The following is a 25,314-nucleotide window of genomic DNA, read 5'->3' as shown; positions in this document are numbered from 1 at the left end:
ATGCAGAACTGAGGATGCAGAAAGCTGACTGTAAGTTATACGTGGATTTTCTATAGTGAGAAGGGTCAGTGTTCCTAACCCCCAAGTTGTTCAAGGTTCAACTGTGTATCTTATGCATATTAAGCACTCTGGGACAAAGTATGTTAGTATCACCAATTCACAAGCATGTTTTTACTTGGTTGGTTATTGCATTGAGTTCAATAATGCAGCCAGGTCGAGCAGTAGACTGTTGGCTCACAATATTAAACACTTCTCCAATAAGTTTCTGTGAAAAAAAAAAAAAAAGTTAATGATCAACAACATATGAATCTACTGTCAATATGACACAGCATCTCGGACATTAAAGGCCTTTCTAAATATTCACTGACTAACAAATGGCAATTCATACATTCAAAGAAATATTTCAACTTTCTTTACTCATTCTCATTTTAAAAATTAACTAAGGAAAAAAATCTATAGTGTTTACATAAACAGTATATAACTTCAAGGCATCTAGTTCTTTGAACATGTCTTCATTTAGCAAACTTAATGCCCCATGAGAGATCTGGCTGAGGATCTAGCCCTATGCCTGTGTGTATGGTTTGCAGATCTGCAATGCCATTTAAAAGTACAACCCTGCCAGATCGAAGATAAGGGCAAAGGTTGAGAAGTGGGACTCTGTGTCTTGGGATGGGGATGTGTAAACTAAGAGGAAGCCTAACTTTGAATCCCAAAACCCCAAAACCTTTCTGCTGAAAAAAGCAGTTTTCCTTCTCCCTCCTTCCAAGCAGCCTTCTCTAGCATAAAAACTGAGATGCCCATTCTCCTCAGCAACACCTCCACTATTTACTACCTTCAGGCCACTAAGAGGAATAAGATCCCAGCTTAGCCTAGGAGTCTAAGTACAAGGTTGGCTATGGGAAAGTAGCATATACACCGGAGTTATAGGATCTTTCCAATTTGTATCAGCAAATTCCAGAGTGCATGAATGGGAACAGATTATAGGGTTATTAGACAAAGGAGGACAACATATGTGCTTGGGTAGGGCTGAATTTGTTATGGGTATATTCACCCAAGATTCAGGATTTAAAATGTTAGCTCAGACACCTGGAAGTGGTGCCAACAGTCTGCTGGGTTTGTCCACTTGAAACCTGGACTCAACTGTGGCCTACAGTTGGTGAGATTAAAACACTGGAATTTCTCTAACACACCATGAATCTTTGCTACTTAAAGTGTGGTCACTAGACCAGCAGCAACAGCTTTTCATAAATGCAGACTCTCAGACCACAAAGCTAATACATCTGCATTTTAACAAGCTCTCCAGATGATTCATGTGCATCCTGAAGTTTAAGAAGTACTGCTGCAGATCAATGGTTCTCAGCCTTGGGTGCACACTGAACAACCTGGGGAGCTTTAATAATCACTGATGTTTAGATCCCACTTTCATACACTGACGTACTGGTCTGGGGTACAATCTGATCATCAGGCATTTTACAAGCTCCTCAGCTACTTCCAACATATAGCCGAGGCCAAGGTCCCCTCACAGGAATACCTATTCCAGCTAAGGATGTGCCTTCCCTGCCCACAATTATTCTGCCAGCGCTATAACCAATGGACATACCGAATGCCTTATTCAACACTACAGGATCCCGCTCAACTTCACCCTCAATTTAAAGGGGGCACCAAAAGCTCAATAATCAAGATAAATAATATCTTAATGCAATATTTTTAAATAAAAATTAATGTAAAAAATCATAATGAACAAAATAACAAAATCTTTTTTTTTTTAATATTTGTTTATTTATTTGGCTGCGTCGGGTCTTAGTTGCGGTATACAGGCTCTTCACTGCTCGCACTGGCTTCTCTCTAGTTGCAGTGGGCGAGCTCAGAGCGCACGGGCTCAGTAGTTGTGGCGCGTGGGCTTACTTGCCCTGCAGCATGTGGGATCTTAGTTCCCCAACCAGGGGTCGAACCCGTGTTCCCTGCATTGGAAGGCAGATTCTTAACCACTACACCACCAGGGAAGTCCCGCAAAATCTTAAATACAGGATCCAGCAGTGTCTTGATGAGCCATACTGGAGCCTAAGGCAAAAGTAAAACTGCACAGACATGTTTTTATGCATTTTTTAATGGTTATTTTTTTTCCAGAACATTAAAGTGGTTGAAAAATATTTAAAAATTGAAAAGTAAGTGTATTAAAACTCACAATATTATTTTAAATTTAAGTTTATTTTTACCAAAAATAAGATTAATTATAATTTTACTTTTCTAGCTTTAAGAAAGCAAACATTTTTTTTTCATCTACTTCGATTATCTTGTTTTCAATATAGACAACTTCCTTGTTTGACAGTCTCTTGACCAAGTGACAATCTTAGTTTTTTTTTAATTAACATTTTTATTGGAGTATAATTGCTTTACAATGGTGTGTTAGTTTCTGCTGTATAACAAAGTGAATCAGCTATAAGCATACATATAACCCCATATCTCCTCCCTCTTGCGTCTCCCTGCCACCCTCCCTATCCCACCCCTCTAGGTGGTCACAAAGCACCGAGCTGCTCTCCCTGCGCTATGCAGCTGCTTCCCACTAGCTAGCTATTTTACATTTGGCAGTGTATATATGTCCATGCCACTCTCTCACTTCCTCCCAGCTTACCCTTCCCCCTACCCGTGTCCTCAAGTCCATTCTCTACATCTGCATCTTTATTCCTGTCCTGCCCCTAGGTTTTTCAGAACCTTTTTTTTTTTTTTTTTTAGATTCCATATATATGTGTTAGCATACGGTATTTGTTTTTCTCTTTCTGACTTACTTCACTCTGTATGACGGCCTCTAGGTCCATCCACCTCACTACAAATAACTCAATACCGTTTCTTTTTATGGCTGAGTAATATTCCATTGTATATATGTGCCACATCTTCTTTATCCATTCATCTGTCGATGGACACTTAGGTTGCTTCCATGTCCTGGCTATTGTAAATACAGCTGCAATGAACATTGTGGTGCATGACTCTTTTTTTTTTTTTTTTAAGATTTTATAACAAGAGTGGCATTTATGTTTCTTAAAACTACCTTTTATTGTAGAGTATAATACAGAAAAGAAGACATTTTAACAAGGAAATCAAAATGCTTAAGGAAAACACAACTCCATCAAATACTACCATGCACTAAAATTAATCTGACAAACTATGTACACTTCTAGTAATTTTTTTTCAAACTTAACAGTAAAAGATGTGAAACTCTGATTCAGTAGGAACAGATCAATCTCTATTTTGCCTGGGTTTCAAACTTTCTGACGGCATCAACTATTCCACTATATTAGAAACAGCAAGCAGTCTTGAGTACTGCGTCCATACATCATGGACTTTCTTGCAATAAAATGTTTTTGTGTTTTTAACTTATCGTAAACTATCTCACAATCAAGAGGGAAAAAAAAAACCAACACTTGTTCCAACTCCATGTTCTGAATGGGGTTTTAGGTAAAGAATCAATGTTTGCCAATGAGAACAAGAATCTCTGTAAGCATTAAAGCTTTGATGATATAGAAGCCCTTTGTATATATCCCAGTTTTTATTAGCAGGTTACTTTATTTTAGATGACCTACACTATGGCTCATAAATGTGAACTTTTAACAGGACTCATGACCTAACTCACTAATTACTTCTATCTGCTTAGTCACTTGCACAATCCATGTTTTCATCTTGGCTTCAACCAAGTCTTATTATTTTGTTGTTTTATTTTTACAGCAGTATTGAATGTCCTATAAGTACCTCTCCCAGTTCTATCTGGAAGCCTGTATTAGAGAACAAGCAACAACAAACTTACTGACTATATACCCCAGGCTTCTCCAATAATACTTAAACCCCTCAGCCAAAATGCCTTTTTATGGCAGGTCTGGCCTGGGGAGATGGACCTGTTCTCTAACAGTCCTGACTATCAAAGCAAGGCCCTAAGGAACAACAGACATAAGGAAAGTCAATTTAATTTTTCTTACATCTGTCCACTCCCTCTTGGGTCATCAACGCTCACGTTCTACAGGCACACTCAATAACCTAAGGTATCAAAGGGAGTTCCCATGAGAACGAGCCCAACAGTTATCTGCCTTACTTGCCTGTCATTGACTAGGCTCTCCAGGTAAGTATAAATGCAATAAAATTCTTAAGACACAAGAACTTCCTCTTTGACTCAGAAGAGTTAGGAAACATATACAACATAAGCGTGTAAAGCAATAAATTCTAATCAATGTTGCAAAAAATGCTGTTATGGTAACACCAATCAGCTCAAACTAACTTTCTAAAAACATTTTTTAGGATAGGCTGGCTAACACTCAAAAATTGCCCATATAAGTTCTTAGCTTACATTCTATTTAAACATTTCCAGAGCAAGTAGTAACTAGAACAGACAAAAAACAGACAATATATCTGGACCTAAACCTAAATGTGAAATTGGGTCCACAGGCACATTCTTAACCATTTTCCCAAAGAAACATGTTTAAACGGCTTTACCATGCAGAGTTATGGCTTCCCGGAAGGGCTGCAAATCAGTCTCTACAGATGAGCTAGTTTCCGTTGAAGTAGCTCAGCTAGGGGACACTACAGTCAGTCTTGGGGGAGCTCTAGAGTTTCGTGGTGGAGGAACTTTTCCACACAGGAAGCTGATCAAATCTTCTTTACGAATAGTTCTTCTGAGCATTTTAACCCAAGCCAACACATCCTTATTGCGTCGCTGATAGCCAATCTGAATTCCAATATCACAACTTCCCTGATGGGTATCCACGCTTTCTTTGTAGAGGCTGGTGACGGCGGTGGCTGCGTTTTGGAAGGGAACGGCCACGGCGGTGGCCGAGGTCTGGGACAGGTGTCACAGCTTCTGCTGCTTGTGCTCGGGCTGCGCGGCGGCCGCCGCCTCCTCCTGCAGCTCGGGGGGGCAGCTGCTCGTCCTGCTCGTCCTCGGCCAGGCACTGCCGCTCCCACTTAAAGAACCAATGCTCGGGCGTGCTCCTGGATCTCGGCCTCGCCCTCCTCCTTCCGCTCCTCCATCCTCCGCGACCTCCCGTGGCCTCGCAGCCGCCACGGCCGCGTCCTCCTCAGGCGGAGCCCCGCAGGAGCTTGGTCGTCGAGCGGCCCGGCGGGGCCCAGCGGCCTTCAGCAGCTCCTCGCAGCGGCCCAGGCCTTCTGCACCCCGACGGCCTGCGAGCCCCGCCCCGCCGCTCCGCGCTGCCCGGGATGACCCCCGCCCCGGTCCTCCCCACCCCCGGCCCCTGCAGAAGGTTGCCGCGGACCGGATGAACGCCACCGCCTCTCGCCTCGCCGGCCTGATCGCGTCTACCGCCCGCCATGGCGCCGCGGCCTCCTTATGGCCGCCACCGCCTAAGACTGCTGACCGCTCCCCGTAGCCCTGCCTGCGCCGCCGAGCCCACCCCAAAGACTACATGACTTTTTGAATTATGGTTTTCTCAGGGTATATGCCCAGTAGTGGGATTGCTGGGTGGTATGGTAGTTCTTTAAATAGTTTTAATTTAACTTCAGCTTACTAAAACCTCTTTTTGCAGGGCAACATTGTGACTTATCTTTTTTTTTAAGTTCCCAAGTCTACTTCTAAATATGGATAAGACATCACTAATCATTAGAGAAATGCAAATCAAAACTACAATGAGGTATCACCTCACACGGATCAGAATGGCCATCATCAAAAATCTACAAACAATAAATGCTGGACAGGGTGCGGAGAAAAGGAAACTCCCTTGCACTGTTGGTGGGAATGTAAATTGATACAGCCACTATGGAGAACAGTATGGAGGTTCCTTTAAAAACTAAAAATAGAACTACCATACGACCCAGCAATCCCACTACTGGGCATATACCCTGAGAAAACCAGACTTCAAAAAGAGTCAGGTACCACAATGTTCCTTGCAGCTCTATTTACAATAGCCAGGACATGGAAGTAACCTAAGTGTCCATCGACAGATGAATGGATAAAGAAGATGTGGCACATATATACAATGGAATATTACTCAGCCATAAAAAGAAATGAAATTGAGTTATTTGTAGTGAGTGGATGGACCTAGAGTCTGTCATACAGAGCGAAGTAAGTCAGAAAGAGAAAAACAAATACCATATGCTAATACAAAGATATGGAATCTAAAAAAAAAAAAAAAATGGTTCTAATGAACCTAGGGACAGGACAGGAATAAAGACAGAGACGTAGAGAATAGATCTGAGGACATGGCTAGGTGGAATGGTAAGCTGGGACGAAGCGATAGAGTGTCATGTACATATATACACTACCAAATGTAAAACAGATAGCTAGTGGGAAGAAGCCGCATAGCTTTGTGTGCTTTGTGTCCACCTAGAGGGGTGGGATAGGGAGGGTGGCAGGGAGACGCAAGAGGGAGGAGATATGGAGATATATGTATATGTATAGCTGATTCACTTTGTTATAAAGCAGAAACTAACACACCATTGTAAAGCAATTATACTCCAATAAAGATGTTTAAAAAAATAATAATGTAAAATATTCACTACATGTTGAAATTCTATTTTGGATATACTGGATTAATGAAAATATGCTATAAAATTAATTTCACCATTTTCTTTTCACTTTTAAATGGTTGCTAGAAAACTTTTAAGTTACATGTATGGCTCACATTATATTTCTATTGTACACTGCTGTTCTAGACGCATCAAGAGAAAGAGAGAGAGAGGGAGGGGTTACTAATAAAAGAATAAGAGTACTATAGGTATAAGACTTCTTATCAAAACACTGGAGGACAGAAATAATGGTCTCAATTTCTGAGGGGAAAAAAAAGATCTTAAATCTATAATTTAATATCCAGCCAAACTTATCAATTAAATATGAAGGGAAAGGGACTTCCCTCGTGGTCCAGCGGTTAAGACTCTGCGCTCCCAATGCAGGGAGCCCAGGTTCGATCCCTGCTCAGGGAACTAGATCCCACATGCTGCAACTAAGAGCCTGTATGCCGCAAAGAAGACCCGGGGCAGCCAAATAAATACATAAATATTTTAAAAAATAAATATGAAGGTAAAATAAACACTTTTCCAGCCATGTTGGATTCAGAATGATTTCAGAATCCTTATCTACCAGGCAACCTTTCTTTTTAAAAAATTTACAATATTTGAGGAGGTACTCTATCGACAGTACAGGAGAGAGAAGAGCAGCTCATGGTCCAGGAAACAGTGGTGGAATTCTAGGTGTGAAACGGAGAGGATGACACGTCTGCAGCATCCCGAAAAACACAGCTCAAATTAAAACACCAGATCAAAAGACCCTAAAAGGAATTCCTCCAAGAACAGAAAGAGGAAGATTTAACAGGCAGGACAATTAAGAAGCTGGGAGCCCTTAGCCCAGTGGGGAAGAAGACTTAGGTTTCTTTTTTTCCTCTCAACAAGAAAAAAGAAGCCCAAGAAATTAGAAATGCCAAGAAAACAACTGAAAAATTAGAGAAGAAAGTTTTGATTCAAATACAAGACGAGCAAAACTGTGGCCTGATCACTTGATGGAATATAAGAGAGGTCATTTGACTTTAACCCTTTGGACTTTCTCCTTTGAGAGAATCTGTGACAAATCAGTGACAAATAGTTGAAATGATCACATTTACATAATTATAATTAGATGGTTACTAGTTTCAATTTTTATAATCAAAACATAAGACCTAATTTTAGTTATAGAATAGAACGTGCATGTCATAAAAGACATCGTAAAGGTAACGCTCCAGTTGGCAGAAGTCAAGTTGAGAGCAGGAGGAGGGAAGGGTGAGTGCAGGGGTGCAACTTTCCTCGTTTTACTTTGGGATGATAAAAGAGATACTGTGTAAAGAAGACGGAATGAAAATACAGGATTATGTATACATCACTTAAAAGTATAAAGGCAGCTAATAGAAAAACCACACACACTAATACAGCTAGCAAAACTCAGTGGAGAGAGAGAGACAAGTGGAATGTGAGCTGAATTCCCTCTCTATCAAAGAAGATGGAAATGACTTGATTTCCACTGCTGGTAAATTAAGAAACTGAAATCTAAGCACATCATTTAGAATTATGGTGGTAACTTATCAAAAGAATTAAAAACAAAAGGTTTAAAGGGGTTTCCAATGAAGTGTGGGAGGTGATACAGAGTTTTTATTTAATAACAGTACAGTACATGCTGTTTGAATTTTGAAACTGTGCACACGTTTTAAAATGTTTTTGAAAATACATTTATAAAAAATTGATGTTAATAGGTATAAAGAAAGCCTTAAAGAGTAATTCTTTCCTAAAAAAAAAAAAAAGAAAATAAGAACAGTTGCAAATCAAGAATCTAAGCTCCACCTGCTATATAAAATAAATAAAGAAAAAAAAAGAAAAAAAGAAAAGGAAAAAAAAAAAAAAGAATCTAAGCTCCTAGGACTTCTCTGGCAGTCCAGTGGTTAAGAGTCCACGCTTCCACCACAGGGGGCACGGGTTTGATCCCTGGTCCAGGAACTAAGATCCCACATGCTGCACGGCTCGGCCAAAAAAAAAAAAACCAGAACCTAAGCTCCTATCTCAAGAAACCTAGTAAATGAAAACCAAAAAAAATCAAGCGTAAGGAAAAAAATAATATACGGCAGATACTAATGAAAATTAAAACAAAACCAAAGAGTTCAATGAAACAAATAGCTGGTTCTTTAAAAACATCAATAAATTAACAAACTTGCAGCTGAAAAGAAAAAAAGAGGGAAGATGCTAATAACCATATCGTTAGCATGTGCCCCTCATGTAACACAAGAAGCGTACTTCACACACCTGAGGTATTTTTCCCCAAATCTCGTAACTCCAGTCTAACCATGAGAAAAATAGCAGACAAACCCAAGTCGAGGGAAAATACTATAAAATATCTCACCGGTACTGCTCAAAACTGTCAAGGTCATGAGAAAAAGCTGATGAAGATGAAGAAAACTTAGAAACTGTCCCAGATCAGAGAAGACTGAGGAGACATGACGACTAAATGTAATGTGGCTTTGTGGATGAGGTCCTGGAACCTCAACTTTAGTGGAAAAGACATTTGTGGGAAAAAATCAGTTAAGTCTTAATAAAGTCTGGGGTTTAATTAATCATATCACACCAATAACGGTTTCTTAGTTGTGACAAATGTATTCTGGTAATATAAGATGTTAACAATAGGGGTATATGGGAACTCTGCACTATATCTCCAACTTTTCTGTAAACCTAAAACTATTCTAAAATTAAAGATTTGTTTGAAAAATTAAGTCACTGAATTAATTATTGTTTTCAGAGTACAAAGAGAAAGAGAAAGATAGGCTTATTAACAGAGGCTGATGGTTTAATGTTAATAAAGATCAGGAGAAAAAAGAACTCCTAATTCCTACTTTGTCTCTGGTCTTCTATTTCAAGAATTTAGCTTGCAAAAGTAGAAAGGACCAAAAATTTTCTACAATGAATAAGTATTACTTCTTAACTTTAAAAAAAATAATGAAAATGGAGGGTTTAAGAAAAAAGTACATTGGTAAGTACATTGGAGCAGAAGACCAAGATAAATTTTAAAATTCCAAGAATGTATCCAACTGCTCTAAATGAATTTATACTTTCCTGGAAAAAGTAATGCCCAGGTTATTGAGAAATTTTGCCAATGAGAACAATGAACCACAGAGGATGTTCTCTCTGAGAAGTCATGGGGATTGCCACAGCCAAAAGACTAAAAACAGGCAAAGGTTCCAATTTTCAAAAAGGAAAACAACATACTTCTGTAAGTCAGAATAAAGAGCCTGATGTCTATCTAGTACAACGTTTTAGTCATCAAGAGACATTAGGATACACACATTCAACCTACTATACATTAAAACAATCATCTCCTACAAATCTGACTTCCTTTTTTGACTGCAAAAGATATGGCAGACAGGGTGTATTTTACTTCAGTGAAGTACACCACAAGCTGCCTCATGCAAATCCTTGGGATAAGCTGGAGAAATATTCTAGACAATAAAAATGGAGAAAGATTTCAAATGTATACTGCTAGGTTCTTTCTTCAGTCCAGTACTGTTTAACATTTCTGTAACTGACTTAGATGAAGATGTAGAACAACATTCATCAAATAGGCCGGTGATATAAGTCATAAGTCAAAGCAGTAACACAAGTAACAGAATCTGGATTCAAAAGGATACTGAAAGGATGTACTGTTAAGCTGAGCCTAGCAAGGTGAAATGTAATAGGGAAATAAGTCTATATTTGGGTCCCAAATTCAAATGCACAAATACAGAATGGCTTACTAGCAAAAAAAAAAAAAGACTCTGTGATATTTAATTGAAAGTCAGCTCAATATGAATTACATACAAAAAATGTGGCGTGCCTGCCCAAACATAATAGTATCTACTGAGAGACGCCACAATACTGCTATATTCTAGTGATCCTACGATGCCCGGTGTATAGACAAATTGAAAGCTACTCAGAAGAGTAACCAGGGTCACATATAAAACAGATAAATTTATAGGCAGAGGAACAGCAGGTTTGGCCTGAGGAAAAAAATTGGGGGGTTCCAAGATAGGTGCCCCTCATAAGGTGCTCTCACATGTAAGAAATCTTAGACTTATTCTAAATGGAACTAAAGCTAACAAGTAGAATTTAAGGATTACAAGTTTAATTTCAATATAATAGTGATGGTAATTCAAAGACAGAATGAGCTACGTTTAGAGTTGAGCTTCCCTCCTTGGAGGCCAGATGACAAATTGGCAGGAATGTGGTAGAGACAAAGTATCAGATGGCTGGTTAGACTAGGGGACCTTTAAATCTTCCAACTCTATAATTTTAAAGATGCTACTTTTCTAGACTTTCTCTATGCCGAACTTGTGGCTCCAGTCCAATTACCACTGTTTCTGGAACAAGTCTTATTTATACACGTACTTTCCTGTATCCACTCAGGCTACTCTATCACTCAGCAAAGACCAAGGATTTGTCTTTCTGAATCTTATCAAAAATGAATTCAAATACTGTCCTTAATAAAAACTTCTATGCCTACCCTACTCTGATCTCTCTTGCCCCTGAATTATGAAATAGTGTTTGGCAGTTAATTACATACCAACTTCAGACACCTCTGCTTCTGTCTTAAACCGTTATTTAACCTTTTATAATAATTTCTCTCCTCTGCTAAATTTAAATTCCCTTAAAGGCAGACACTGTATTCTCTACACGTCTAGGGGTACATGGCAGACATTCAAAAACAGTCTTTGAGGGACTTCTCTGGTGGCGCAGTGGTTAAGAATCCGCCTGCCAATGCAGGGGACACAGGTTTGAGCCCTAGTCCGGGAAGATCCCACATGCCGCGGAGCAACTAAGTCCGTGCGCCACAACTACTGAGCCTGCGCTCTAGAGCCCACGAGCCACAACTACTGACGCCTGTGCGCCTAGAGCCCATGCTCCGCAACAAGAGAAGCCACCGCAATGAGAAGCCTGTGCACCGCAACAAAGAGTAGCCCCCGCTTGCCTCAACTAGAGAAAGCCCATGCGCAGCAATGAAGACCCAATGCAGCCATAAGTAAATAAATAAATAAATAAAAATTAAAATTAAACAAAACAAAAACAGTCTTTGATTTTCAATATTGGAAACATTTTTTATTAGAAGTTATTTTATTAAAAGGCACGTTTTTATAGGTAAATGGAAAGTTCACCATTCAAATCTGAATACTGACTAATATGCATGACTTCCAGTTCAAATAGATAACTACCAGAATGAGACATTGCCACCCACTGATAACATATTCTAACCAGAGGACTTTTAAAATAGTGAATCAAGCTCAGAAAAGTTCAAATTTTCCAACCTAAACATAGAGGTTGGTAGAGCTGTTTCTTGAGCAAAAAAAAGATTAACAGAACCAAACTAAAGAGTGAAAAATGTCAAGAAAAAAATCACATTTTAGAAAAAAGATCATATTTATTTCTTTAAATGTAAAACGTATTGATGTGTGATGTGATGTACAGACTGTAATTTTTTTTTTTTTTGGCCGCGCTGTGTGGCTTGTGGGATCTTAGTTCCTCAACCAGGGATTGAACCTGGGCCACAGCAGTGAAAGCGTCAACAGACTGTAATTTTGATTCATGTAAATTGGAACACAAATTAAGAAAAAACAAACTAGTCACACAGAGCCCAGAACAGATGCTCACTCCCTAAACACCAACTAACAAAAGTCCTAGACAAATTAAAAGAGAATTCCTTATTAGTTTAGATATATTAATAAAGATTAGGAAATACTTACTGAAGATTCTGGATCTGACAGTTCATCCAATAATTTCCTTGCATCTACCACAGCTTGGTAGAGTCTCAGATTTTTGCCATCAGAAGCAACAAAGCAAGCACTTGCAGAATTGCAATATGTGCCTGAGAAAGTAAACACTTTGCATTATAATATATAGTTTATTTTTATTACTGGCTGAAGTATGAGAAAAAAATATTCACACTTCTCTTTTTAGACATAACCATGGTCCAGAAACACAGATACAATTAATAGATATAAAATTATTAACCAAAAAAATTCAACAAATAGGTTATGAGAGGGAAAAGATGAAAAACAAAAGTCTAGAAACTCTAAACTTAAGTCTGATGCTTACATTCTGAATACTTATTAAAAATCTTCCTAATGACAAATATAAATCATTTTATATATAAATAACTGTCTTAAAGCTTTTATTAATTTCACTATTAAAATGAACACTTACCAAGACAGTAACTAGGAATAAGAGTTGGAAGCCAAGCAACATTAGAGAAGGCTGAAGTATGTAAAGAGTTAATTCGCGCCAACTCTGATACTCCTCCGGTGTATGACAAAGGTCCTATTGGGTCCACGCGCCACAGAATAAGTTCACTGTAGATGGCATTCGGGTCATGAAATGTACGTGTTGCTGCATTTCTGAGAGGCTGTTTCGAGGAACCGTTTATGTGTCTTACAGGATCCATTAATCTACTTAATTTATTGTCTGAGTCCCACTGAAAATCTGATTCAGGAGTCAGCAGAGCATTATGATGAGATGATGTCAATAATAATGGTAAAACTGAATGACATGCCAGGTCATTGAGGTGAAATCTATGACCACAATATCTAAATTTGTGAGATACAGTTAGAACAGTGGTAAAGGCAGACTTATCAGCAAAAGTGACCGCCCATTGATTTAAAGAGCCATCTATGTGTTTAGAGACCATCATTACTGTGGGAGCTAAAATGTTCATATTTGTACTGTGTGGTCCAGAATGCAGCTGTGATCCATGAGGACTGCATTCAGCCATCATGTCTTCATGTAACAGAGTGTGGTGAGAATCTTTTGTAGCATTTATACAGGCATACATCATGATATTTTTACTAAGAGAGCTTGCATCACCAGATGGAAATGCAACAGGAATCCGAGAAGAAAAAGAAACCTGAAAAACACAATTACATGATTCAGTGTAAGCAGTCTGCCTCCTCTCAAAGTGTTCTAAAAATACTTCCATTTTCAAAATGTCAAACCTCAGCTTCCTAGCAAAATATATCATTTTCGAACTCATTATGGTCTAATCCTTTTCCTCTATTTATATAGTATCATATCTCTATTCATCGCCTATGAGAAAACTGAAGAAATAGTTTCAAGTATTTGAAACTTGAAACTTGCCCGTACATCTAGATGACTACAACCATAAATCTAAACAAATATTGTTCAGAAAGATAACCAATAAAGATAGTAGATTTAATTAATAAAACTGAAGAAGTGGAAGGGACTCATCCTGAGTCACATTTTTAGGGTAGTTTCTTAAGTTTATTCAAAATATTGTGAATTCCCAGAAAAAATGAATACACATACATTCAAGTACTCAGTATCACATTTCAAAGCCAAATTCATTTTACTTAAATTAATCAAGTTTATAAAATCTGTGGTCACTGACCCCCTTTGGTAGCAAGTTAGTCTCTTCTCAGTTGCTTATCAAAAATAAAATCATTGAGTATTTCTGAAAACCTGATAAATCTGAATAGCATCTGTTTTACTTTTTTAAGAAATGTAAAAATTGCTACATCATTAAAATATACCTGGACTTGTCTAAATATTCCAGGATTATATTCATCCAAATACTTTACATGCCACACTAGGAAGGTACCATCTACCGGGTGTATAGTAAAAAGCATGTCAGGATTCTTATTCCATTCAGTTAGCAGCATTTCGATCTTCCGATCAAGCAGGACTGTAGGCAGTGGCATTGGTACACCAGGTCGTGAACAGGTTCTAGGACTTCCCTCTCTTTCTCCATCTTCATGTTCTGATGATCCTGTACCTGCTTCAGATTCTCTATCCAGGGATAATTCTAAATCAGAAAATAAATTTATCAGTACATACTAACAGAAATACTATAGAAAATTCATTTACATACTAGACTATACTACAGAAATTCATTTACATACTAGACTATCAATAAATAGCATACTAACTTTAGAAATCATGAATCCCTTTTCCAACTTATGGCCAGGAAAAAAAAACAAGGAAGGAAACTATTTTCTGGTCTGAACTGAAAATTACTACATTTCTTAGTTTTAGATGAATCAAAATTTCATTCACACTATCAAATTATCTTTACTATTACCATTATTAGCAAAACCTGTTCCCCCCCAAAAGCATGGCTTCCAAAGTAATATATTACTGAAAGCAATAGGTTATAACAAAGCAAAGTTAGATGGTAGATGGTCCATAGTAGATGGTCAGTAAAGACCTGTGGAATTAATGGAAAAGTGAAAAGGAAGGAGGGGAGGAAGGAAAGATTACAAACCAAAGGTGGTTTCACAAAAAGCTGTCAGCTTGTAAAAAAGAAAATCTGAACACAGGATACTAACCATGGTCTAGTTTCATACGTAAACCCCTCTCTCTTTCCTCCTGTGAACGTTCCTCATCTTCTCTATCTGCTTTGTCGTTTTCATGATCTACCTGCTTTTCAGAAAGTTTTCGTAATTGCTGCATAAATATTTCAGTAGATGATGTAAAATGAAATTCTTTGTTGTTTAACCAATGAACTACAAAGCCCCCATTTCCATCATCAATGTTAAATACAGTGCCAACCAAGACATTTGGAATATCTGTAGAATCAAAAAAGATAAAATTTCAATGTGAATTTCTAATATCTTTTAAAATATTACATGTGCCTATAAAGACTAATTCCATTACACAGAAAATGTGATAAACAAAAAGTAAACATAACTCTAGCACAATTTGAAATTTTTAATTGAATTTAATGGTAAATGAACTAATGGCATAGACATATGGAATTAAACTACTAATTTAAAAACGAAACACACCAAATGCACAAACTTTTATTGAATCCTGGTCTGGGGATGAGGGAACAGAAAGACAAAACAGAAAGGCAAATCTAAAAGACATTTTTGAGATGACTGAAATTTAAATATGAACTGAATATCAGAGATTATGGAATTATTTCTAATTTTCTTAGGTATGATAATGATATTGTGATTATGTAAGACAATTTCCTTATTCTTAGGAGATACTTGCTGAAATATGTAAGGATGATATGCCATATGTGTAACTTACTTTGAAAACATTAAGAAAAAATTTCACTCACACACACACCCACATATAAACATACATATGTGTGTATATACAGAGAGAATAAAGCAACTGGCAAAATGTTAGCAATTGTTGAATCAAAGTGTGTGAAATGAGTGTTCACTGTACTATTCTTCCAACTTTTCTGACTGTTTTAAACTTTCCTCAAAAGTCGGGGGAAAGTAATGCCAAGAAAGAACACAGGAAGGCAAGCAAACTTCTAAGTATAGCAGATTTTCTCTACGTGGGGTAACTGAAATTCACGCTATAGATCAGTTCACGTAAAACAGTGTAATTCAAAAAAAAAAATCTCCTTAATCCCAAATCAAATTATAAATAATCCATTCAATAGAAAGAAAAAGAGACTGTGGGGGAAGCATCCAGATATCACTCTTTTGGAACTGTATTGGCTAAATACCATCATTATATAAATAAATATTTAAAAATAAAATCCTCTGCACCCTGAAGCAATAGACTTCCATTTCAATAAAACGTAACTATAACTTTATACAAATATAGTTCTTCCAGCAATGTAATATGAAACTAATAGGCCTTGTCATATGTTTTTCATGCAGAAAGAAAACAATGACCTTAAATAGAAGCTTTAAATATGCTCTTGCCAACAATGAACCTGCCTCAAAATACTTCTCAACGACATAGGAGGAAAAGAGCAAAAAGAAAACATCAAGGTTAGAAGAAAAACTATCTTTCCCGAAGTGTAGGACAAGAAAGTCTATGAGGGTACAAAACAAGATATGCTGAAATATAAGGAAAACTATGCAAAAATATACTTAGATGAAGTTATAAAGAAGAGTTGAGAAGAAAGAATAATAGTGAAAATACAAAAGGGTGGGAAATCACACTAATTAACCAGGCTGCCACCACTTGTGTTCATCTCCAGGTTCAACTAAAGCTCTAATTACTTAGAAACTTTGCCATATTCTAGACAATGGTGCTCAAAAATACTTATCTGAAGTTATTCCCTAAGGATCACATAGTCTCAATTTAAGAAATGGCACCTTATATTTCTGTTGCAATTAAGAAGTATTTTAAAAGGCAACATGGAGTATTAGCATAAAATTAGAAACAGGTTATAAAAGTAGTCCCACTTTTCTACTTATTTATCTTACTTCAGCAGATAAGAAATAAAACTTTACTAGCCTTTACCTGTGGTGGGATTGATGCTCGCTGCAATGTGAAAATGACACAGTGCATTTGCGTGATGGGAAATGTGTCTTTGAACTTCATGCGTTGCCATCTGGTCGTGCATTAATTCAGTGTGAGTTACAAGAATGGAAGACTTCCTTTGTCCTTTTCTTAAATTTTTCAAATGGTGTATTGTCTAAAATAGAAAAATAATTACTAAATCCAAGTCTAGGAAGTTTAATAAGTGCTGATCAAAGTACTTTTGATTATTAAGGATTTTACAATTTTCCTCTCTGTAAAACCTGACCATCTTAAAGGAAACTTTAACTACAATAGAACAACTTAATATATTCTCCACTGGTCTTGCAAATTTTATAGTTCAAGGCAGTAGATGCTCAAAAACACTTATTAATATTATCTGCAGAAACCCCTATAAAGATTAGGAGTCCAAAGTCTAGTTTTTTCAGGATATCCCAGTACTGAGACGAAATTTACCAGTCGTAAGGGTGTAAAAAAAAAAAAAATTCCAAATCTTCCTACCAGGAAGAATATTCCTCCCCAAAATTCTCACTTAGAACTAAATAGCCAGCTAAATAATCTAATATATAACCTCTATTATAAAGACAAAAAGAGGGTACAAAAATACAGAATAACAAGGGGAACCTTAACTTAGATAAGAGTAGCCAAGAAAGACCTCATGAAAGTGTTGACCTGTGGAATTTGTTCAAACTGAGATATGTGCCTATGATAAAAATTCTGTATTGGCATACTCCATCATCTGAACTATTCTGACACGGGACCATGTCAACTCTCAGTACAATCTTTTCTCCACACCATAACCCCACCACACAGTGATTCCTTATTCTGTCACTTAACAATACCATGCTTAATAATAATATACCATTCTTTTCCTTTGTTCCTTGCAATCAATTAAATAAAATGTGGCATCCTCTCAGTTCTTTCTGCAGTAAAGTAAAACATCTGGTCCTTCCTTTCAATTCCGCAGCCCTTGTCCCTTTTCATGTGAAAAACAGTATCAGTTCTATGGTGTGTCCTCTGTCTCTGGTCTCCCTGCTTATTTCTTTGATTATACCTATCAAATTATTTTCACTCGATCTTTGACATTTATCATTATTTTAAATTAGATTGCCAAGGCTGTGCTATATTGGTCGGTTATCTTCTCCTAGGAACAAAATGTATAATTTAAGTATATATAGAATTATATAGACCTTGCAGTTAGGGGTTTTATAGGAAAGGACATTAGAAAGCAAAATAGCGCATTTTTCTACTAAAAACAATTTTAACATTACTAATTGACAACATTTTATTAAAAGGCAGCAAAAATGTGTCAAATCCCTGATTACATATTATTATATTTTTGCTTTTATTTTATGTAGCAGTTAGTAATTCGATTTAACAAACACTTGAAAAGAAATATATTAGATAACATGAAGGATATAAAGATATCTAAAAGCCCTTAGTCTCCAAAAGCTCATATGTAATTTAAAGATAAAATGTTACACAAGTATATATAAATTATTGTAAACATCTAGTAAATGAAGTACTTTTTCCCACTAAATTTCAATCAATAGCAAAACATATTATAACTCTAACTGTTCTGACTTCTGCTTTAATTTCATTTATGCTTTAAATGTTGAAAAAAACTGTATAAATAGTACTCAATCACAGATAGCATCAGAGCAGGACTACTTTACATAAAACTTTAAAGGACCACATCCTTAGCCTATTAAACCCCCAAAATACTTCTGCTTGCTGAAACTGCAAAACCATTTTGGCTATGCAACCATTAAAGTGTTAATGTAAACGTGCGATGTAAAAGTATAATTAGTAATGTACAGAGATGTTTATAACACATTAAGTATAAAAAGCAAGTTATAAAACATTACTGCATAATATGATCTCAATCTTGTAAATAAAAAAAAATGTACAAACACACATAGTGGAATAGTTGGATTATAAACTCTACATTTTTTTTCTTTTTCCTAATCTAATTGTAGAATAAGCATATATTCTTTGTGTAATAAAGTCACATGAAAAATCAAGAAAATTAGCAATCTAGGTTTACTATAATAAATTTCTGGTAATTTTTAATAATGTGTTTATCTCATTTGATTCCCTAATCATAATGGGCACAACAGTTCATACTATATTATAAATAATATAATTTCTTAGAAAGCACTTTTGTTTTATATATAGTATTTAAAAACTAGAAAAATTATTTCACTTTCAAAATATTAAACCATGAAAACTGTGCAATTATATAAGTTCACTTAATATCTTAACACCTTTATTCTTATTCATAATAGTCATTTTTAATTAGAAAAATAAATGTAAAATTTAATCCTCGTGAAACAAAAGCAAAATATTTTTATTTTTATCTGTTTATTTTTTTAAAGATTGCTGTGGTTTAGTTTATTTATTTATTTATTTATTTATGCATGCATGCAGCGCCGCACAGCTTGTGGGATCTTACTTCCCTGACCAGGGATCGAACCCGGGCCCCAGCAGTGAAAGCACCGAGTCCTAACCACTGGACTGCCAGGGAATTCCCCACAAAATATTTTTAATTACAACCAATTTCAAAGACTTTTACATGTTTTATTAATCAAAGCTGCCTACTCCTATAGATTTTCACACTCAACATGCAAATTGAAAGAATTAAATTTATACTATTTATCTAGACTACATATCTGAGATCATTACTGTCTGTATCTGTCTTCTAAGTGACATAAAATAAGTGAGAATTCTTTGCCATTAATTTCGTCATTATGTGTACCATTCACCATCTGCAACTTAGCTTATGAATTCCCACCATACTCACATTATCTTCAAGATTCATTTACCATTTTAAATAATACAGTACCTCAAGAGCATGTTGTACTCTGTCTTTGTGTCTTCCAGCATGAGTAAGGTTGCTGGCAGTGCTGGAAGTGGTAGTCTCACAAATCTGCTCACCCAAAAGACAGTCTTCTGGTAATACGGTTTCTGCCCATAGCCGGCAGACACCATCATGGCATGAAGTTAATAACACATTACAGACAGAACCTCTAATGATAAAGAGAAATGAACAAAAGTTACTATGAGTATCAATGACATGAAAAATTAAAGGCTATTAATATTTAGTTCTTCATCCTTAAAGATGACATTAATGCAAAACAGTATGATCTACGTGTAGTTATTTTTCCAATAATGATAATGGATTTCTACTGACTATTTCACACTCTTACCAAACCCCATTTATTACCTGCTCAGACCTGCAAGGTGGTAGGCTGGACATAGGGTGCAATCAGTTACCATAAAATAAGAACAACCTAACTGTCCCTGACACTCACCTTAATTCATTAAACTTATGTCTTGAACAGCTAAACTAAATGACAGTATAGTATGCTTCCAATTGCTTTAGAAATTACATTGTGTGGAGAAAGAGTATCAATGGAAGAGCTTGAAATCACATACAGTACGGCTGTGAACATCATAAAAACTAGGAAATGGTCCTGACGAAGGAAACAGAAATTAATGCCAGATTATACATGTGCTGCTTGAAAACAAGGCTCTGGAGGATTAGTATCTCCTAAACAAAACAAACTAAACATCAAAAGAAAACCTACATTTCTGTCATTACAAATTGCAGAATGACCATAATAAAAGATCATTAATTATAATTAAACTACGTGGTTTATGGCAGTAGTTCCAGCATTTTGTTTTATCCTTCTTATAACCTAAACAGTTATAAATAGGTAAACAAATTTATTAATAATAAAACTGTAAGGAGACTATAACTTCAAACTATAAATCAATTTCTATTAAGTTAAGCAAAAATGTCACAGCATCAAGCAGCTGAAGTGGTTTAACCACTAATCGTGAAAAAACAAAAAACAAAAAACAAAAAAAATTTTCCCATTAAAAAAATGCTTACACAGAATCTGACTCAGTCAAAGGTAAAGTGTTCTGCAAATGTTTTCCATAGATGCAAATAACTTAAACAGATTAAGCTAGAGTAACCTTTTATTTAGATTCCAAAAGTGTATAAATTCCCCATGTTATCATTTACTGAGCACCTCCATAATAGGTGTGCTGTATTTCCCATTAAGTGCAAACAGTGCTCAGATATATTTAGCAGATGAAATAACCCTTCCTAAGCAAGCATTTTTAGAACTGTATATATAATACAGGAATCATTGGTATGGGCTGTTTTGTAGTTTGCTTAATCTTCTAAACACTTTTTTTTTTTATTTAAAACATCTTTATTGAAGTATAATTGCTCCACAATGGTGTGTTAGCTTCTGCTTTATAACAAAGTGAATCAGCTACAGATATACACACGTTCCCATATCTCCTCCCTCCCGCATCTCCCTCCCTCCCACCCTCCCCATCCCACCCCCCGAGGCGGTCACAAAGCACAGTGCTGATCTCCCTGTGCTATGCGGCTGCTTCCCACTAGCTATCTATTTTACATTTGGTAGTGTATATATGTCCATGACACTCTCTCATCCTGTCACACTTTTAAGAGATGCTGTGACAATGAAGAAAAACTTATAATAAATCCTTTGAGAAGTTTCTGTTGATAGCCCTAAGATAAGAAAAACTTGGCCACTTTATTCACTGCATGTATATGATATGCCTTCCCAGAATGCATATTACTGACAGTTTATTACTATGTTTTATTCTCCCTCAGTGTGTGCTTTCCTGTTACTTGCAAACGTCTCCTTCCTAGAATCTACTGCTGCTGCTGACACTGACAATACCAGCTAATGCTGCCCAGGCGCACACTAGGTGCAAAGGTCTGTATAAGCATTCACAAGCACTCACACATTTCAGTCTCATACAACTCTCTGAGGTAGGTACTACTACTACCCCCATTCTACAGAGGCATGGAGAGCTTAAGAAATTTAGTCAAAAGCTCACGAAGCTGGTAACAACAGCAGAATCCGAAGTCCGACAGTTGACGCCCAGAACCTCTGCTCTCCATTGCCACCTTGTCAATTAAAAGGACCTTTGTTTTCATTATTTTTAGGAACATATAAGTAATACAAAATGAAGTTCTATGACACAGTTGTCTAACCTGGGCATATATTTGCTAGTTTTACGCCATGAAAAACCTGTCACAGCTCGCGGATGTGCCAAGTAGACAAAGGAAAACTGGGTAGACGCCTGTCTCCTTTCCACTTCATGATGATCCAGAGGTATAATTGAAGACTTCCAACCAGTCATAGGGTACCACACTTTCAAAAGACAATCATCCTGTGAAAATATATAGGCCAATAGAAAATTAATTTGTATCTACACATTTCAAAATTTAAGTGGTTTGAAGAAGCTTTAAAAATTAAGCTCTGTTGGTGTCCGTTTATTTATCTCTTGTAAAAATAAAATACAGTGTGTGTGTGGAAAAAAAAAAATTAAGCTATATATAAAAACTAAAATGTGACCTATATATAATACAAAACTAAACCTAAAATGATGCTTATTATTCTAAATAATACCATTCTTGAGAAATAAATGGTCAGTGTGCTCATTATCAATCTTCTCTACACAAAGGTGCTTTCCAAACAGAGACTGAAGCCAAATTCCCCCACTTTAATACACAAGGGTCACTGTAAAGAAAAGACTCTGGAACCAGGTGCTAGCCTGGATAAGAAAGAAGCCATGTTATCTGTCACTGTTATCATCTCCTTTTTGAAGAGATCTAAAAGGATGAGACAAACCCTTTTTAAATATGAATTGCTTCTTACTCTAAGTCAGGACTCAGCAAACTCTTGCTGTAAAAGGCCAAGTTAAGTTAGACTTTGTGGACCACACAGCCTGTGACACAGATTCTTCTTGGGTTGTTGTTTTTTTTTTTTCTTAGAACCCTTCAAAAATGTAAAATCCATTCTTGGTTCATGGGCCATAGTGTTCTGATTCCTACTCTAAATGATGAGAGGGCATCTAGGCAGTTTTTGGGAACCACTTCTATGCCCACTTAAGAAATTTAAAGGTATAACAATAGGCACTGACTTTATCATTTTACTTAGTTCTAAGAATTTTGTTAAAGGCCTAAATAATTTTATCTTATTTAACAGGAACTATCTTTTATAGTGCTTCATCCTCTATGGTGAAAAGTACATGAAGGAAAATAAAAAATTGATAACATTTATGTAAAAATCTCAATCTCTAAAAAACAATGAAATTACGTATAGGTCCAAATATTTTCACCTGGACTAGACAAACACTTCTGTTTTTTTCCATCTTAGTATTCATTCTCAATCTATACTACATAATGTATGTTTCCACTAAGGTCTCATTTATTCGGATATTTGAATTACACAACAAATCTCTTTAAGTACTTATTCTGAGACAACCACTTAACAGTGCACTCACTAGTTGCTTTCCTCCAAGTACTTTCTCCACCTTAGCATCATCTTCACCTTCCCAAATTTACGGCACGACCTATGGCAGTAGTTTCAGACTATGTACCACAAAAACCCTCGAGGTACCTGAGAGTCCTTAAGGAGTCATAAAGGAAAGTCAGAGAGCCTCCACAAGCCGAGCAATCAAGCCCCTTTTCCCATTCCCGCCAGCTTCCTCCTCAAATGAAGCAGCCTCACCATTCTCATCTGTTACTACCTAAAACTCTAAAACCACACAGAATTAAACTAGAAATCAGTACAAGAAAGATAGCTAGAAAATTCCCAAATATTTATAAACTAAACAAAAACACTTCTAAATTACAAGACAAATTTTTTTTCATTTGTTTGTTTTATTTTTGGCTGCACTGGGTCTTCGTTGCTGCACGCAGGCTTTTCTCTAGTTGAGGCGAGCGGGGGCTACTCTTCATTGCGGTGTGCGGGCTTCTCATTGTGGTGGCTTCTCTTGTTGTGGAGCACGGGCTCTAGGTGCATGGGCTTCAGAAGCTTGTGGCTCGAAGGCTCTAGAGCGCAGGCCTAGTAGCTGTGACACACGGGCTTAGTTGCTCCGTGGCATGTGGGATCTTCCCAGACCAGGGATTGAACCCGTGTCCCCTGCATTGGCAGGTGATTACCAACCACTGCACCACCAGGGAAGCCTGGCAAATTTTAAAATATGTTGAACTGAATGAAAATGAAAGCAAAACATAAAAATTTGGGGGTTGCAGCTACATTAGTGCTTAGAAGGAAATGTATAGCTTTAAATGCTTACATCAGGGCTTCCCTGGTGGCGCAGTGGTTGAGAATCTGCCTGCCAATGCAGGGCACACGGGTTCAAGCCCTGGTCTGGGAAGATCCCACATGCCGCGGAGCAACTGGGCCCGTGAGCCACGATTGCTGAGCCTGCGCGTCTGGAGCCTGTGCTCCACAACAAGAGAGGCCGCGACGGTGAGAGGCCTGCGCACCGCGATGAAGAGTGGCCCCCGCTTGCCACAACTAGAGAAAGCCCTCTCACAGAAACGAAGACCCAACACAGCCAAAAATAAATAAATAAATAAATAAATTTAAAAAAAAAAAGCTTACATCAGAAAAGAAGAAAGGTCTCAAATCAATGGTTTAAGCTTCTACCTGAAGCATCAAATAAGAGCAAAGAGAACTCATATTAAAGAGATATAAAGAAGAATAAAAACTAATGAAATAAAATACAAAAATTATAGAGAAATCAATGAATCCAAAAGCTATTTGTGAAAAGATCAATAAAATTGATAATCTATCTAGAAAGACCAAAAATATTTAGAGAGAAAACACAAATTACCATTATCAAGACTGAAAGATGGGACCTGGCTACAGATCCTACAATATGTTAAACCCCTCGAAAGACAATTTCAAAAAAAAATTGACAAAGGAAGAAATAGAAAACCTGAATAGCTCTACATCCATTAAAGATGCTGAATTCACAATTTCAAGTCTTCTCACCAGAAAACAAAACCCTAAAACTACAACTAAAATCTGAGACTCAGGTGGCTTTACTGATGAACTTTACCAAACATTTAAGGAAGAAATAGCACCAATCCTTCACAAAGTGTTTCAGAAAATTGAGGAAAAGATCTCATTGTATAAGGGCAGTATTATTACCGAGATACCAAAACCAAAGACATAAAAATACTATACAGGAGTATCTTTCATGAACAAAGATGCAAACACCTTTAAACCTAATCCATCAGTATATTAAAAAAAAACAAGGGCTTCCCTGGTGGCGCAGTGGTTGAGAATCTGCCTGCTAATGCAGGGGACACGGGTTCGAGCCCTGGCCTGGGAAGATCCCACATGCCGCAGAGCGGCTGGGCCCGTGAGCCACAACTGCTGAGCCTGCGCGTCTGGAGCCTGTGCTCCGCAACGAGAGAGGCCCGCGCATCGCGATGAAGAGTGGCCCCCGCTTGCCACAACTGGAGAAAGCCCTCGCACAGAAACGAAGACCCAACACAGCCAAAATCAATCAATCAATCAATCAATCAAACATACGCATCTGATTCAAGATCCTCATTAAAAAAAAAAAAAAAAAAAAAACAAATCATGACCAAGTAGAGTTTATCCCAGCAAAGTGAAGTGGGTTTAACACTGGAAAAATCAACAATTGCATTTCATCATAGTAACAGAATAAAAAAGAAAACCTACATAATTATCTCACTATATGCAGGAACAGCACTTGACAAAAGTAAACACTAAT

At 37.0% G+C, this 25,314-nt stretch overlaps 1 protein-coding gene and 1 pseudogene across 5 annotated transcripts in view; both read right to left on the bottom strand.

Moving 5' to 3' along the window:
• DMXL2 (Dmx like 2) overlaps positions 1–25,314 on the bottom strand; it is a 158,107-nt gene that overhangs the window by 76,213 nt on the left and 56,580 nt on the right. For all 5 annotated transcript variants that reach the window (XM_057543197.1, XM_057543198.1, XM_028167484.2 and 2 more), the window contains 8 exons: positions 21,767–21,945; positions 19,568–19,751; positions 16,705–16,879; positions 14,814–15,053; positions 14,019–14,290; positions 12,679–13,375; positions 12,219–12,340; positions 176–265 (listed from right to left, as the gene is read on the bottom strand). In XM_057543197.1, coding sequence (XP_057399180.1) covers positions 176–265; positions 12,219–12,340; positions 12,679–13,375; positions 14,019–14,290; positions 14,814–15,053; positions 16,705–16,879; positions 19,568–19,751; positions 21,767–21,945 — 1,959 coding nt within the window. The remainder of the gene's footprint in view (positions 1–175; positions 266–12,218; positions 12,341–12,678; positions 13,376–14,018; positions 14,291–14,813; positions 15,054–16,704; positions 16,880–19,567; positions 19,752–21,766; positions 21,946–25,314) is intronic.
• Positions 4,466–5,013, bottom strand: LOC103006812 (HUWE1-associated protein modifying stress responses 1-like; annotated as a pseudogene).

This window comes from Balaenoptera acutorostrata, chromosome 3, assembly GCF_949987535.1.
Source record: "Balaenoptera acutorostrata chromosome 3, mBalAcu1.1, whole genome shotgun sequence".
NCBI classification, from domain to species: domain Eukaryota; kingdom Metazoa; phylum Chordata; class Mammalia; order Artiodactyla; family Balaenopteridae; genus Balaenoptera; species Balaenoptera acutorostrata.
Note: the sequence above shows the minus strand (reverse complement) of the source record. Positions and strands in the feature narration are given on the sequence as shown.